The sequence below is a fragment of the Physella acuta genome, unplaced genomic scaffold, assembly GCF_028476545.2.
Source record: "Physella acuta isolate Inbredline_101_S28 unplaced genomic scaffold, ASM2847654v3 ptg000209l, whole genome shotgun sequence".
Taxonomy (NCBI): Eukaryota; Metazoa; Mollusca; class Gastropoda; family Physidae; genus Physella; species Physella acuta.
In genome coordinates this window covers 74254-89648 of record NW_026731728.1, presented here as the reverse complement: position 1 = coordinate 89648, position 15395 = coordinate 74254, and the positions used below count along the sequence as shown (strand labels likewise).

At 44.9% G+C, this 15395-nt stretch overlaps 1 protein-coding gene across 2 annotated transcripts in view; it reads right to left on the bottom strand.

Annotated features, from left to right (window-relative positions):
• The window catches only part of LOC131937416 (uncharacterized), a 30711-nt gene that overhangs the window by 2815 nt on the left and 12501 nt on the right, over positions 1-15395 (bottom strand). For both annotated transcript variants that reach the window (XM_059294817.1, XM_059294818.1), the window contains exons 3-4: positions 1916-2033; positions 759-832 (exon numbers count right to left, since the gene is read on the bottom strand). In XM_059294817.1, coding sequence (XP_059150800.1) covers positions 759-832; positions 1916-2033 — 192 coding nt within the window. The remainder of the gene's footprint in view (positions 1-758; positions 833-1915; positions 2034-15395) is intronic.

The window sequence follows — 15395 nt, the reverse complement described above, 5'->3', positions numbered from 1 at the left end:
CCAACCTCACCCACCCCACCAACCTCACCCACCCCACCAACATCACCAACCTGACCCACCCCACCAGCATCAGCAACATCACCCACCCCACCAGCCTCACCCACCCCACCAACATCACCAACCTGACCCACCCCACCAGCATCAGCAACATCACCCACCCCACCAACCTGACCCACCCAACCAACATCAACAACCTCACCCACCCCTACAACATCACCAACCTGACCCACCTCACCAACATCACCCACCCCACCAACATCACCCACCCCACCAACATCAACAACCTCACCCACCTGACCCACCCCACCAACCTGACCCACCCAACCAACATCAACAACCTCACCCACCCCACCAACATCACCAACCTGACCCACCCCACCAACATCAACAACCTCACCCACCCCTACAACATCACCAACCTGACCCACCTCACCAACATCACCCACCCCACCAACATCACCCACCCCACCAACATCACCCACCCCACCAACATCAACAACCTCACCCACCTGACCCACCCCACCAACCTGACCCACCCAACCAACATCAACAACCTCACCCACCCCACCAACATCACCAACCTGACCCACCCAACCAACATCAACAACCTCAACCACCCCACCAACATCACCAACCTGACCCACCCAACCAACATCAACAACCTCACCCACCCCACCAACATCACCAACCTCACCCACCTGACCCAGCCACCAACATGGAGGGGCTAGGGGCGTGGCTGAAGATGAGAAAGTACTCACGGTTAGTACCCTTGATCTTGACGCAGTATTTGGCTGGGAATAACCCGACACGGTTATCTAAGCCTTGCTCGCACCTGCAATGGCAGAGATAGGTCACGTGGGGCACAGTTTAACCCCCCCCCCCCCACAACCTTGAATTAAGACCCATCCATTGACCCCCCCACCCCTTCCCCCACAACCTTGAATTAAGACCCCCCCATCCCCTGACCCCCCTCCCCACACCTTGAATTAAGCCCCACCCCCTGACCCCCCACTCCCACAACCTTGAATTAAGACCCATCCCCCCCACACCTTGAATTAAGACCCACCCCCTGACCCCGCAACCTTGAATAAAGACCCCCCCCCCCCGCCCCCCCACAACCTTGAATTAAGACCCCACCCCCACCCCCCCACAACCTTGAATAAAGACCCCCCGCCGCCCCCCACAACCTTGAATTAAGACCCATCCCCTGACCCCCTCCCCCCACAACCTTGAATTAAGCCCCACCCCCTGACCCCACCCCCCTCCTCACAACCTTGAATTAAGACCCCCCCCCGCCCCCCACAACCTTGAATTAAGACCCATCCCCTGACCCCCTCCCCCCACAACCTTGAATTAAGCCCCACCCCCTGACCCCACCCCCCTCCCCACAACCTTGAATTAAGACCCCCCCCCCGCCCCCCACAACCTTGAATTAAGCCCCACCCCCTGACCCCACAACCTTGAATTAAGACCCCCCCCCGCCCCCCACAACCTTGAATTAAGCCCCACCCCCTGACCCCACCGCCCTCCCCACAACCTTGAATTAAGACCCATCCCCCTGACCCCCCCCCCCACAACCTTGAATTAAGACCCATCCCCCCTCCCCACACCTTGAATTAAGACCCATCCCCTGACCCCCCCCCCCCCACAACCTTGAATTAAGACCCATCCCCCCCCCCCCCCACACCTTGAATTAAGACCCACCCCCTGACCCCCCCCCCCCGCCCCCCACAACCTTGAATTAAGACCCCCTGACCCCACCCCCTGACCCCCCGCCCCCCACAACCTTGAATTAAGACCCACCCCTGACCCCACCCCCCCCCCCTCCCACAACCTTGAATTAAGGTCCACCCCCTGACTCCACCCCCCCCCCACCCCACAACCTTGAATTAAGACCCCCTGACCCCAGACTTACTTGACGTGGTACCTGTCCATGTTGTAGGCGGGGTGAAAGGGGTCGCCACAATGGACGTCACTTCCGTTACGTGAGTGACACTTGTAGCAACCGACACCGGTGGTGGACTTGGCGTTTTCTGTGGGGGGGGGACAAATGTGGTTAGTCTGTTATGAGGCATTTGGGGGTGGGATGTGGATGGTATTCATTAAAGGAGTGGAGGGGAGAAGTAGCAAAACAAAAAGATGATTCACATGACGCTAGAGAGCTAGACCCGAAAGTCTCGAGTCTTAATCCGGGTTCAAGTCAGTAGAATGCCCCTGAGTCCTCCCAGCTCTGATGGGTACCCGTCCCTGAGTCCACCCAGCTCTGATGGGTACCCGTCCCTGAGTCCACCCAGCTCTGATGGGTACCCGTCCCTGAGTCCACCCAGCTCTGATGGGTACCCGTCCCTGAGTCCACCCAGCTCTGATGGGTACCCATCCCTGAGTCCACCCAGCTCTGATGGGTACCTAACTTCCGTTAGGGCCAAAAGACGGCTGGGCATAGTGCTGACCACACTATCCCTTCATATGCCGAGGTCTCTGAAGCAGATAAACTCTACTTCATCTGCCCCATGTGCACGAACGGGAAGACATGATGACGTCAGAAATTACGTCTGGCAATACCGGTCATGTCAGTAGAGACACTGTCAGTTGAGACACTGTCAGTTCAGACACTGTCAGTTGAAACACTGTCAGTTGAGACACTGTCAGTTGAGACAGATGTTGCAGGTAGTGGGGTGGGGGGAGAGGGGGATGGTGTGGGGTGGAGAGGGGGGTGGTGTGGGGTGGAGAGGGGGTGGTGTGGGGTGGAGAGGGGGGTGGTGTGGGGTGGAGTAGATAATTGAGGAAGTGATCTTGAGCCAATCAAATTTATCTGGCTAGGCAATGAATATTCATCAGTGATAGGGGATATCTGGGCGTAGAAAGTAAGGGGGACAACTTGGTCCATGGTGAAGGGGGGACAACTTGGTCCGTGGTGAAGGGGGGACAACTTGGTCCGTGGTGAAGGGGGGACAACTTGGTCCGTGGTGAAGGGGGGACAACTTGGTCCGTGGTGAAGGGGGACAACTTGGTCCATGGTGAAGGGGGGACAACTTGGTCCGTGGTGAAGGGGGGACAACTTGGTCCGTGGTGAAGGGGGGACAACTTGGTCCGTGGTGAAGGGGGACAACTTGGTCCATGGTGAAGGGGGGACAACTTGGTCCGTGGTGAAGGGGGGACAACTTGGTCCATGGTAAAGGGGGACAACTTGGTCCATGGTGAAGGGGGGACAACTTGGTCCGTGGTGAACCAGCTACAGCTGCTAGGAGAGATAAAGGGACACAGCTTTGGTAACCCGTCCAGTCAATACGTGCACTGGGCGTCTTGCTCAAATCGTCACGTGATTTGGTCTTATCCCGGTAACAATGGCGGCGGCTGGTTGTTTCGTGACATTCCTTTATTGTGCCAGGTCATATGGCGAGGTCATATGGCGAGGTCATGGGGCGAGGTCATATGGCGAGGTCATATGGCGAGGTCATGGGGCGAGGTCATGGGGCGAGGTCATATGGCGAGGTCATATGGCGAGGTCATGGGGCGAGGTCATGGGGCGAGGTCATATGGCGAGGTCATGTGGCGAGGTCATGTGGCGAGGTCATGTGGCGAGGTCATGGGGCGAGGTCATGGGGCGAGGTCATGGGGCGAGGTCATGGGGCGAGGTCATATTTCATGTGGTGTTCAAGAGACGGCCAGAGTTGTAAATAAAGCGACCGTGATATTCAGAGTTTATTCCAGGAGTAAAATGGTAGCACCAGTAATTTGATTTGCGCTTGAGGGGGACTCAAATTACACGATATAGGAATAAAATTACACGATATAGGAATTAACTCAAACTATGTTAGGACTATGTCACGTGACCTTGTGGTGATGTAACCAGCACGGGATGTGGGGGGGGGGGGCATACAATACACGACGAAACGAGTTCGTCGAATGTTTTCAAAACTTTGTCCAGCCTGACGTCACTTCCGATCCTGAAAGTTATGGAATTATTTCTAAATTTATTAATTTATTAATTTTTTAATATATAGACGTTACGTCGCTTTTGCTAGCCGCCTTTTGTCAACTCTGTTAAAGGACATTTTTCTATAACATACACATCAGTCTGATATAACATACAGATCAGTGTGATATAACGTATCAGGGTGCCGTTATATGACATCTGGCATGAAAACAATAAAACCAATTCAGTCACCCCTCCCTCCTCCCCCCTCCCACCCGACTACCATCTCCCACCCCACCCCTAGAAACCTGTTTTCGATATTACTAATCAAGACACCAAACATCTCGCTAGAACCAAGTATAGTACCCGTCCGAGGACCGACCGTTGGGAGAGGGGGGGGGGGGGAGAGGCTGGTCGATTAGTTGTTAAACTTGTCTCCATGCCTGACCAATCAATATCAATTAATAGACGCCGGCATACATACATACATACATACACGCCGGCATACATACATACACACATACACGCCGGCATACATACATACATACACACATACACGCCGGCATACATACATACATACATACACTCATACACGCCGGCATACATACATACATGCACACACGCCGGCATACATACATACACACATACACGCCGGCATACATACATACATACACACATACACGCCGGCATAAATACATACACACATACACGCCGGCATACATACATACATACATACACGCCGGCATACATACATACATACACACATGCCGGCATACATTCATACATACATACACACATACACGCCGGCATACATACATACATACATACACGCCGGCATACATACATACATACATACATACATACATACATACATACATACATACATACATACATACATACATACATACATACATACATACATACATACATACATACATACATACATACATACATACATACATACATACATACATACATACATACATACATACATACATACATACATACACGCCGGCATACATACATACATACATACATGCCGGCATACATACATACATACATACATACACGCCGGCATACATACATACATACATACATACACGCCGGCATACATACGTACATACATACACGCCGGAATACATACACGCCGGCATACATACATACACACATACACGCCGGCATACATACATACACACATACACGCCGGCATACATACATACACAAATACACGCCGGCATACATACATACATACACACATACACGCCGGCATACATACATACATACATACACGCCGGCATACATACATACATACACACATACACGCCGGTATACATACATACATACATACATACACACATACACGCCGGCATACATACATACATACACACATGCCGGCATACATTCATACATACATACACACATACACGCCGGCATACATACATACATACATACATACACGCCGGCATACATACATACATACATACATACATACATACATACATACATACATACATACATACATACATACATACATACATACATACATACATACATACATACATACATACATACATACATACATACATACATACATACATACATACATACATACATACATACATACATACATACATACATACATACATACACGCCGGCATACATACATACATACATACATGCCGGCATACATACATACATACATACACGCCGGCATACATACATACATACATACATACACGCCGGCATACATACGTACATACATACACGCCGGCATACATACACGCCGGCATACATACATACACACATACACGCCGGCATACATACATACACACATACACGCCGGCATACATACATACACACATACACGCCGGCATACATACATACATACACACATACACGCCGGCATACATACATACATACATACACGCCGGCATACATACATACATACACACATACACGCCGGTATACATACATACATACATACATACACACATACACGCCGGCATACATACATACATACACACCGGCATACATACATACACACATACACGCCGGCATACATACATACACACATACATGCTGGCATACATTCATACATACATACACACATACACGTCGGCATACATACATACATACATACATACACGCCGGCATACATACATACATACACGCCGGCATACATACATACATACATACACGCCGGCATACATACATACACACATACACGCCGGCATACATACATACACACATACACGCCGGCATACATACATACACACATACACGCCGGCATACATACATAAACACATACACGCCGGCATACATACATAAAATCACACACACACACGCACATAAATACACACTTACTGCAACATTTGGTTGGTCTGTGTGTTTTTGTGGTTGGTGCATATGGTTGGTCTGTGTGGTTGGGCTGTGTGGTTAGGGATGTGGTATGTCTTAAAGCGTTATGAATAGGTTGGGTTGACATATCTTGTTACTTTTACTCTTTACTAAAAAAAATTGATTTGACAAATTTCTCTCCACTTGTTCAATCGTCCAATCTTGACAAATTTCTCTACACTTGTTCAATCGTCCAATCTTGACAAATTTCCCTCCACTTGTTCAATCGTCCAATCTTGACAAATTTCTCTACACTTGTTCAATCGTCCAATCTTGACAAATTTCCCTCCACTTGTTCAATCGTCCAATCTTGACAAATTTCTCTACACTTGTTCAATCGTCCAATCTTGACAAATTTCCCTCCACTTGTTCAATCGTCCAATCTTGACAAATTTCTCTACACTTGTTCAATCGTCCAATCTTGACAAATTTCCCTCCACTTGTTCAATCGTCCAATCTTGACAAATTTCTCTCCACTTGTTCAATCGTCAACTCAAAGACGGGACTGACATTCTGACGTGACATTCAAAGGTCTTCTGCTGTATTGTCATGTCATTCGTGTCTTGTGATATTTCATGTCATGTGCTATCGTGTAATGTCATATCCTCTGCTATCATCTCATGTACATTCCTGTCCTGTAATATCGTCATATCATGTCCTATCATTTACTGTCCTGTAATAACATGTCATGTCATGTCATATCATGTTACGTCATTTGCTGTTGTGTCATGCAACGAACACGACGTGTAGCGAGCCTCTAGCTGTCAGATGTTTCAAGATCCATCAATAAAATATGACGCCCAATGAAAGAATCGGGTCACGGTGACCTAACACTTGAGACAAATTGAAGTGCGCATCTTAAAATTATTAGGTTTTAAACATAAATCATCAAATTCTTGTAGGCCAGTGACCTTGAGGGCCAGTGACCTTGAGGGCCAGTGACCTTGAGGTCCTACACCATGTTGGACAGTGACCTTGCCGACCAATGACCTTGTGAGAGACAAAGGCCACTGACAAAAGATGAAGGTCAAAGACCACTGACAAAAGAAGGTCTATTTTTATAAAGCTCCAATGTAGCCCGCTCTTCAATCTAGATTAGATTTTTTAATGATGTGACACTGTCACCAGTAGGTGGTGACAGTGTCACCAGTATGTGGTGACAAACCTCCAGCTAATGTGGTGACAAAGACACAAGAAGCTGTATGTGTTGACCAAACTACTGATTAGATACGTCGGCCGCTATTCTGTTGAAATATTTAGATGGGCTCTATCGAAGTAACGTCTTCTATTTTGACCCCTGGCCTTAGCCCACGTGATACTCCCCAACCCCTACAGCCTCTAAGAATAATCCCCCCCCCCCCCCGCCAGTTCATGAATAATATGTAAACCAAGATGAGAGCTGGGGTTAGCGTGTGACGTCAACATCCGGCTAGAAGAAACCAGTTGCTGGAACTGTAGCAGTTGCTAGCCGATGTTGTGTGTCCGTCTGTGTGTCTGTCTGTCTGTGTGTCTGTCTGTCTGTCTGTGTGTCTGTCTGTCTGTGTGTTTGTCTGTCTGGGTGTCTGTCTGTCTGTCTGTCTGGGTGTCTGTGTACTTGTTTGTAGGTCTGGTGGTGTGTATATTTGTTTGTGCCTAGAGTTTCTGTAGTTCTCCAAAAACATTTTGAGTTTGTCTTCGGACTTGGGACACGTTTATCAACATGAAATGTTTGACACGTAAACATGAACATTTGAGAAAGTCACTTAAATGTTTGACACGTAAACAAGAACATTTGAGAAAGTCACTTAATTTTTGTAAATGTTTGACACGTAAACATGAACATTTGAGAAAGTCACTTAAATGTTTGACACGTAAACAAGAACATTTGAGAAAGTCACTTAATTTTTGTAAATGTTTGACACATAAACACGAACATTTGAGAAAGTCACTTAAATGTTTGACACGTAAACAAGAACATTTGAGAAAGTCACTTAATTTTTGTAAATGTTTGACACATAAACACGAACATTTGAGAAAGTCACTTAAATGTTTGACACGTAAACACGAACATTTGAGAAAGTCACTTAAATGTTTGACACGTAAACAAGAACATTTGAGAAAGTCACTTAATTTTTGTAAATGTTTGACACATAAACACGAACATTTGAGAAAGTCACTGTTCTTTGGACGCTCAAACTCTAAATGAAAAAAGACTTGGATCAAATCTATCAGGTATCAGTCTGAAGAGGTGGGGGTACAACAGAGTTGAGCAATGTTTGCTACTGCGCCCGTCTGCTCAAGTGCACCAACAGAGAGGAAAGATTTAAAGTGCACCAACAGAAAGGGAAGATTTAAAGTGCATCAACAGAAAGGGAAGATTTAAAGTGCATCAACAGAAAGGGAAGATTTAAAGTGCACCAACAGAGAGGAAAGATTTAAAGTGCACCAACAGAGAGGGAAGATTTAAAGTGCACCAACAGAAAGGGAAGATTTAAAGTGCACCAACAGAGAGGAAAGATTTAAAGTGCACCAACAGAGAGGGAAGATTTAAAGTGCATCAACAGAGAGGAAAGATTTAAAGTGCACCAACAGAGAGGGAAGATTTAAAGTGCACCAACAGAGAGGGAAGATTTAAAGTGCATCAACAGAAAGGGAAGATTTAAAGTGCATCAACAGAAAGGGAAGATTTAAAGTGCACCAACAGAGAGGGAAGATTTAAAGTGCACCAACAGAGAGGGAAGATTTAAAGTGCACCAACAGAGAGGGAAGATTTAAAGTGCATCAACAGAGAGGAAAGATTTAAAGTGCACCAACAGAGAGGGAAGATTTAAAGTGCATCAACAGAAAGGGAAGATTTAAAGTGCATCAACAGAAAGGGAAGATTTAAAGTGCACCAACAGAGAGGAAAGATTTAAAGTGCACCAACAGAGAGGGAAGATTTAAAGTGCACCAACAGAGAGGGAAGATTTAAAGTGCACCAACAGAGAGGAAAGATTTAAAGTGCACCATCCTCTACCCGAGTTACGTCCAATCGATTATTTTTTCACGCACACAAAATGGCGGCGAAAGCTGACTACTCCACCACCGCTCCCTGCCCCTGCAAACACATACACACTTTCTCTCCCTCTGTTGGTACGAATAAAATCACCAAACAAAATTTGGCTGTTGTATATTTGATTTGGAAGATTTGATTTAGACTTAGGTAATATAGATTTCATACAGTCAATACATACTATATCATTTTATAAGGACTATTTACTGATGTAGAAATTAAGTTTATAGACGTCAACATTATAAACACCATTATTACACAAACTACAAACATCAACATCAAATTTACAGAATAAGTAGTTGTGTTTAAGCACATATTTCTTCAATGCTATCCCAACTTTATTATTCTTTATATCTATGTTAACATTTTATCGTCGTATGTTAACATTTATATCGTCCTATTTATTCTAACGTTAACTATATGTAACACATTATTTTAACATTATTTTCTTCAATCTATTCACACAATAATTTCGCCTTTCTATTTCATAATATTTCTCTCTAACAAAGTTGAAATGTGTTGTTGGATTGTTTTTTAATGTTTTTGATCTATAATTAGTTGTAGGTCACGTGATCTGATAGCTAACGATGACGTCAACAGGTCCTTTAGAGCTCCGCCGATTAAAAGGAACATTTTGTTGAATTATGTAGAGTCTAGTTAGTGGAGTCTTGTTAGTGGAGTCTAGTTAGTAGAGTCTAGTTAGTGGAGTCTAGTTAGTGGAGTCTAGTTAGTGGAGTCTAGTTAGTGGAGTCTAGTTAGTGGAGTCTTGTTAGTAGAGTCTAGTTAGTGGAGTCTAGTTAGTGGAGTCTTGTTAGTGGAGTCTAGTTAGTGGAGTATTGTTAGTGGAGTCTTATTAGTGGAGTATTGTTAGTCTGTTGTAACCAAACCACCTAGGGCCACAACCAATGGACGGCCTGATGGCCACAACCAATGGACGGCCTGATGGCCACAACCAATGGACGGCCTGATGGCCACAACCAATGGACGGCCTGATGGCCACAACCAATGGACGGCCTGATGGCCACAACCAATGGACGGCCTGATGGCCACAACCAATGGACGGCCTGATGGCCACAACCAATGGACGGCCTGATGGCCACAACCAATGGACGGCCTGAAGGCCACAACCAATGGACGGCCTGATGGCCACAACCAATGGACGGCCTGATGGCCACAACCAATGGACGGCCTGATGGCCACAACCAATGGACGGCCTGATGGCCACAACCAATGGACGGCCTGATGGCCTGATGGCCACAACCAATGGACGGCCTGATGGCCACAACCAATGGACGGCCTGATGGCTAGTTTGTCAACATTCCAACCCAGTTATCAACTTCCTGTATTCAGCTTGAGGCGGTAATCCTTGTCAAATTTGTTCACTGTGGGGTGGGTGGCTGGTGGGGGTGGGGGTGGGTAGTTGGTGGGGGTGGGTGGCTGGTGGGGGTGGGGGTGGGTTGTTGGTGGGGGTGGGTGGCTGGTGGGGGTGGGGGTGTGTGGATGTTTGGGGTGGGCCCGTGGGTTGGCTTGTGGGTTGAATGATGTGTGGGCGGTGGTGTGGATGAGGGGTAAGCGTTGAGTATTTATCAAAATTACGAAATTATCTCCGTCACCAAATGAATGTAACAGGGGGGGGGGGCATCACTGCTTTAGATCTATTAATAGATTCACGGAAGCCATTAATTCAATTACCGCAATTTGATTACATAGCCAGATGTTTGCCACGTCCTGCGATAAACTGTCACGCCATCACGTGATGTTATGTGGTCACGTGATGTTATGTGATGTTGGTATTTCTAGCACTGGTCGACAAAGTGGCACAGGTCCCATTATCTTTGTGTGTGTGTTGGGGTGGGGGGGGGGGGGGGGCAGGCCGTTAATTGGACCCACAATCAGGACATAAATGAAATAATAAAATAGTTTATAATTTTTATTTTTCGTCTTGAACCACTACAGCTTTGGTTAAATCCTACACTACAGCTTTGGTTAAATCCTACACTACAGCTTTGGTTAAATCCTACACTACAGCTTTGGTTAAATCCTACACTACAGCTTTGGTTAAATCCTACACTACAGCTTTGGTTAAATCCTACACTACAGCTTTGGTTAAATCCTACACTACAGCTTTTGTTAAATCCTACACTACAGCTTTGGTTAAATCCTACACTACAGCTTTGGTTAAATCCTACACTACAGCTTTGGTTAAATCCTACACTACAGCTTTGGTTAAATCCTACACTACAGCTTTGGTTAAATCCTACACTACAGCTTTGGTTAAATCCTACACTACAGCTTTGGTTAAATCCTACACTACAGCTTTGGTTAAATCCTACACTACAGCTTTTGTTAAATCCAACACTACAGCTTTGGTTAAATTCTACACTACAGCTTTGGTTTTAAATCCTACACTACAGCTTTGGTTAAATCCTACACTACAGCTTTGGTTAAATCCTACACTACAGCTTTGGTTAAATCCTACACTACAGCCTTGGTTAAATCCTACACTACAGCTTTGGTTAAATCCTACACTACAGCTTTGGTTAAATCCTACACTACAGCTTTGGTTAAATCCTACACTACAGCTTTGGTTAAATCCTACACTACAGCTTTGGTTAAATCCTACACTACAGCTTTGGTTAAATCCTACACTACAGCTTTGGTTAAATCCTACACTACAGCTTTGGTTAAATCCTACACTACAGCTTTGGTTAAATCCTACACTACAGCTTTGGTTAAATCCTACACTACAGCTTTGGTTAAATCCTACACTACAGCTTTGGTTAAATCCTACACTACAGCCTTGGTTGAATCCTACACTACAGCTTTGGTTAAATCCTACACTACAGCTTTGGTTAAATTCTACATTACAGCCTTGGTTAAATCCTACACTACAGCTTTGGTTAAATCCTACACTACAGCTTTGGTTAAATCCTACACTACAGCTTTGGTTAAATCCTACACTACAGCTTTGGTTAAATCCTACACTACAGCTTTTGTTAAATCCAACACTACAGCTTTGGTTAAATTCTACACTACAGCTTTGGTTAAATCCTACACTACAGCTTTGGTTAAATCCTACACTACAGCTTTGGTTAAATCCTACACTACAGCTTTGGTTAAATCCTACACTACAGCCTTGGTTAAATCCTACACTACAGCTTTGGTTAAATCCTACACCACAGCTTTGGTTAAATCCTACACTACAGCTTTGGTTAAATCCTACACTATAGCTTTGGTTAAATCCTACACTACAGCTTTGGTTAAATCCTACACTACAGCTTTGGTTAAATCCTACACTACAGCTTTGGTTGAATCCTACACTACAGCCTTGGTTGAATCCTACACTACAGCTTTGGTTAAATCCTACACTACATCCTTGGTTAAATCCTACACTACAGCTTTGGTTAAATCCTACACTACAGCTTTAGTTAAATCCTACACTACAGCTTTGGTTAAATCCTACACTACAGCTTTGGTTAAATCCTACACTACAGCTTTGGTTAAATCCTACACTACAGCTTTGGTTAAATCCTACACTACAGCTTTGGTTAAATCCTACACTATAGCTTTGGTTAAATCCTACACTACAGCTTTGGTTAAATCCTACACTACAGCTTTGGTTAAATCCTACACTACAGCTTTGGTTAAATCCTACACTACAGCTTTGGTTAAATCCTACACTACAGCTTTGGTTAAATCCTACACTACAGCTTTGGTTAAATCCTACACTACAGCTTTGGTTAAATCCTACACTACAGCTTTGGTTAAATCCTACACTACAGCCTTGGTTGAATCCTACACTACAGCTTTGGTTAAATCCTACACTACAGCTTTGGTTAAATCCTACACTACATCCTTGGTTAAATCCTACACTACAGCTTTGGTTAAATCCTACACTACAGCTTTGGTTAAATCCTACACTACAGCTTTGGTTAAATCCTACACTACAGCTTTGGTTAAATCCTACACTACAGCTTTGGTTAAATCCTACACTACAGCTTTGGTTATATCCTACACTACAGCTTTGGTTAAATCCTACACTATAGCTTTGGTTAAATCCTACACTATAGCTTTGGTTAAATCCTACACTACAGCTTTGGTTAAATCCTACACTACAGCTTTTGTTAAATCCTACACTACAGCTTTGGTTAAATCCTACACTACAGCTTTGGTTAAATCCTACACTACAGCTTTGGTTAAATCCTACACTACAGCTTTGGTTAAATCCTACACTACAGCTTTGGTTAAATCCTACACTACAGCTTTGGTTGAATCCTACACTACAGCTTTGGTTAAATCCTACACTACAGCTTTGGTTAAATCCTACACTACAGCTTTGGTTAAATTCTACACTACAGCTTTGGTTAAATCCTACACTACAGCTTTGGTTAAATCCTACACTGCAGCTTTGGTTAAATATTACACTACAGCTTTGGTTAAATCCTACACTACAGCTTTGGTTAAATCCTACACTACAGCTTTGGTTAAATCCTACACTACAGCTTTGGTTAAATCCTACACTACAGCTTTGGTTGAATCCTACACTACAGCTTTGGTTGAATCCTACACTACAGCTTTGGTTGAATCCTACACTACAGCTTTGGTTGAATCCTACACTACAGCTTTGGTTAAATCCTACACTACAGCTTTGGTTGAATCCTACACTACAGCTTTGGTTAAATCCTACACTACAGCTTTGGTTAAATCCTACACTACAGCTTTGGTTAAATCCTACACTACAGCTTTGGTTAAATCCTACACTACAGCTTTGGTTAAATCCTACACTACAGCTTTGGTTAAATCCTACACTACAGCTTTAGTTAAATCTTACACTACAGCTTTGGTTAAATCCTACACTACAGCTTTGGTTAAATCCTACACTACAGCTTTGGTTAAATCCTACACTACAGCTTTGGTTAAATCCTACACTACAGCTTTGGTTAAATCCTACACTACAGCTTTGGTTAAATCCTACACTACAGCTTTGGTTAAATCCTACACTACAGCTTTGGTTGAATCCTACACTACAGCTTTGGTTGAATCCTACACTACAGCTTTGGTTAAATCCTACACTACAGCTTTGGTTAAATCCTACACTACAGCTTTGGTTAAATCCTACACTACAGCTTTGGTTAAATCCTACACTACAGCTTTGGTTAAATCCTACACTACAGCTTTGGTTAAATCCTACACTACAGCTTTGGTTAAATCCTACACTACAGCTTTGGTTAAATCCTACACTACAGCTTTGGTTAAATCCTACACTACAGCTTTGGTTAAATCCCACACTACAGCTTTGGTTAAATCCTACACTACAGCTTTGGTTGAATCCTACACTACAGCTTTGGTTAAATCCTACACTACAGCTTTGGTTAAATCCTACACTACAGCTTTGGTTAAATCCTACACTAAAGCTTTGGTTAAATCCTACACTACAGCAGTGGTTAAGTTGTCCGAAAATTGTGTACTAACTTTTTGGTAGTTTAGATTTGGGCGAGTCAGTACTGGTCATCCAGTCAAAAGTACCAAAAGAATTCTTCCACACCACTGACACCACTGACCACACCACTGACCACACCACTGACCACACCACTGACCACACCACTGTCCACACCACAGACCACACCACTGACCACACCACTGACACCACTGACCACACCACTGACCACACCACTGACCACACCACTGACACCACTGACCACACCACTGACCACACCACTGACCACACCACTGACCACACCACTGACCACACCACTGACCACACCACTGACACCACTGACCACACCACTGACCACACCACTGACCACACTACTGACCACACCACTGACCACACCACTGACCACACCACTGACCACACCACACCACTGACCACACCACTGAAACCACTGACCACACCACTGACCACACCACTGACCACACCACTGACCACACCACTGACCACACCACTGACCACACCACTGACCACACCACTGATCACACCACTGACCACACCACTGACCACACCACTGACCACACCACTGACCACACCACTTACCACACCACTGACCACAT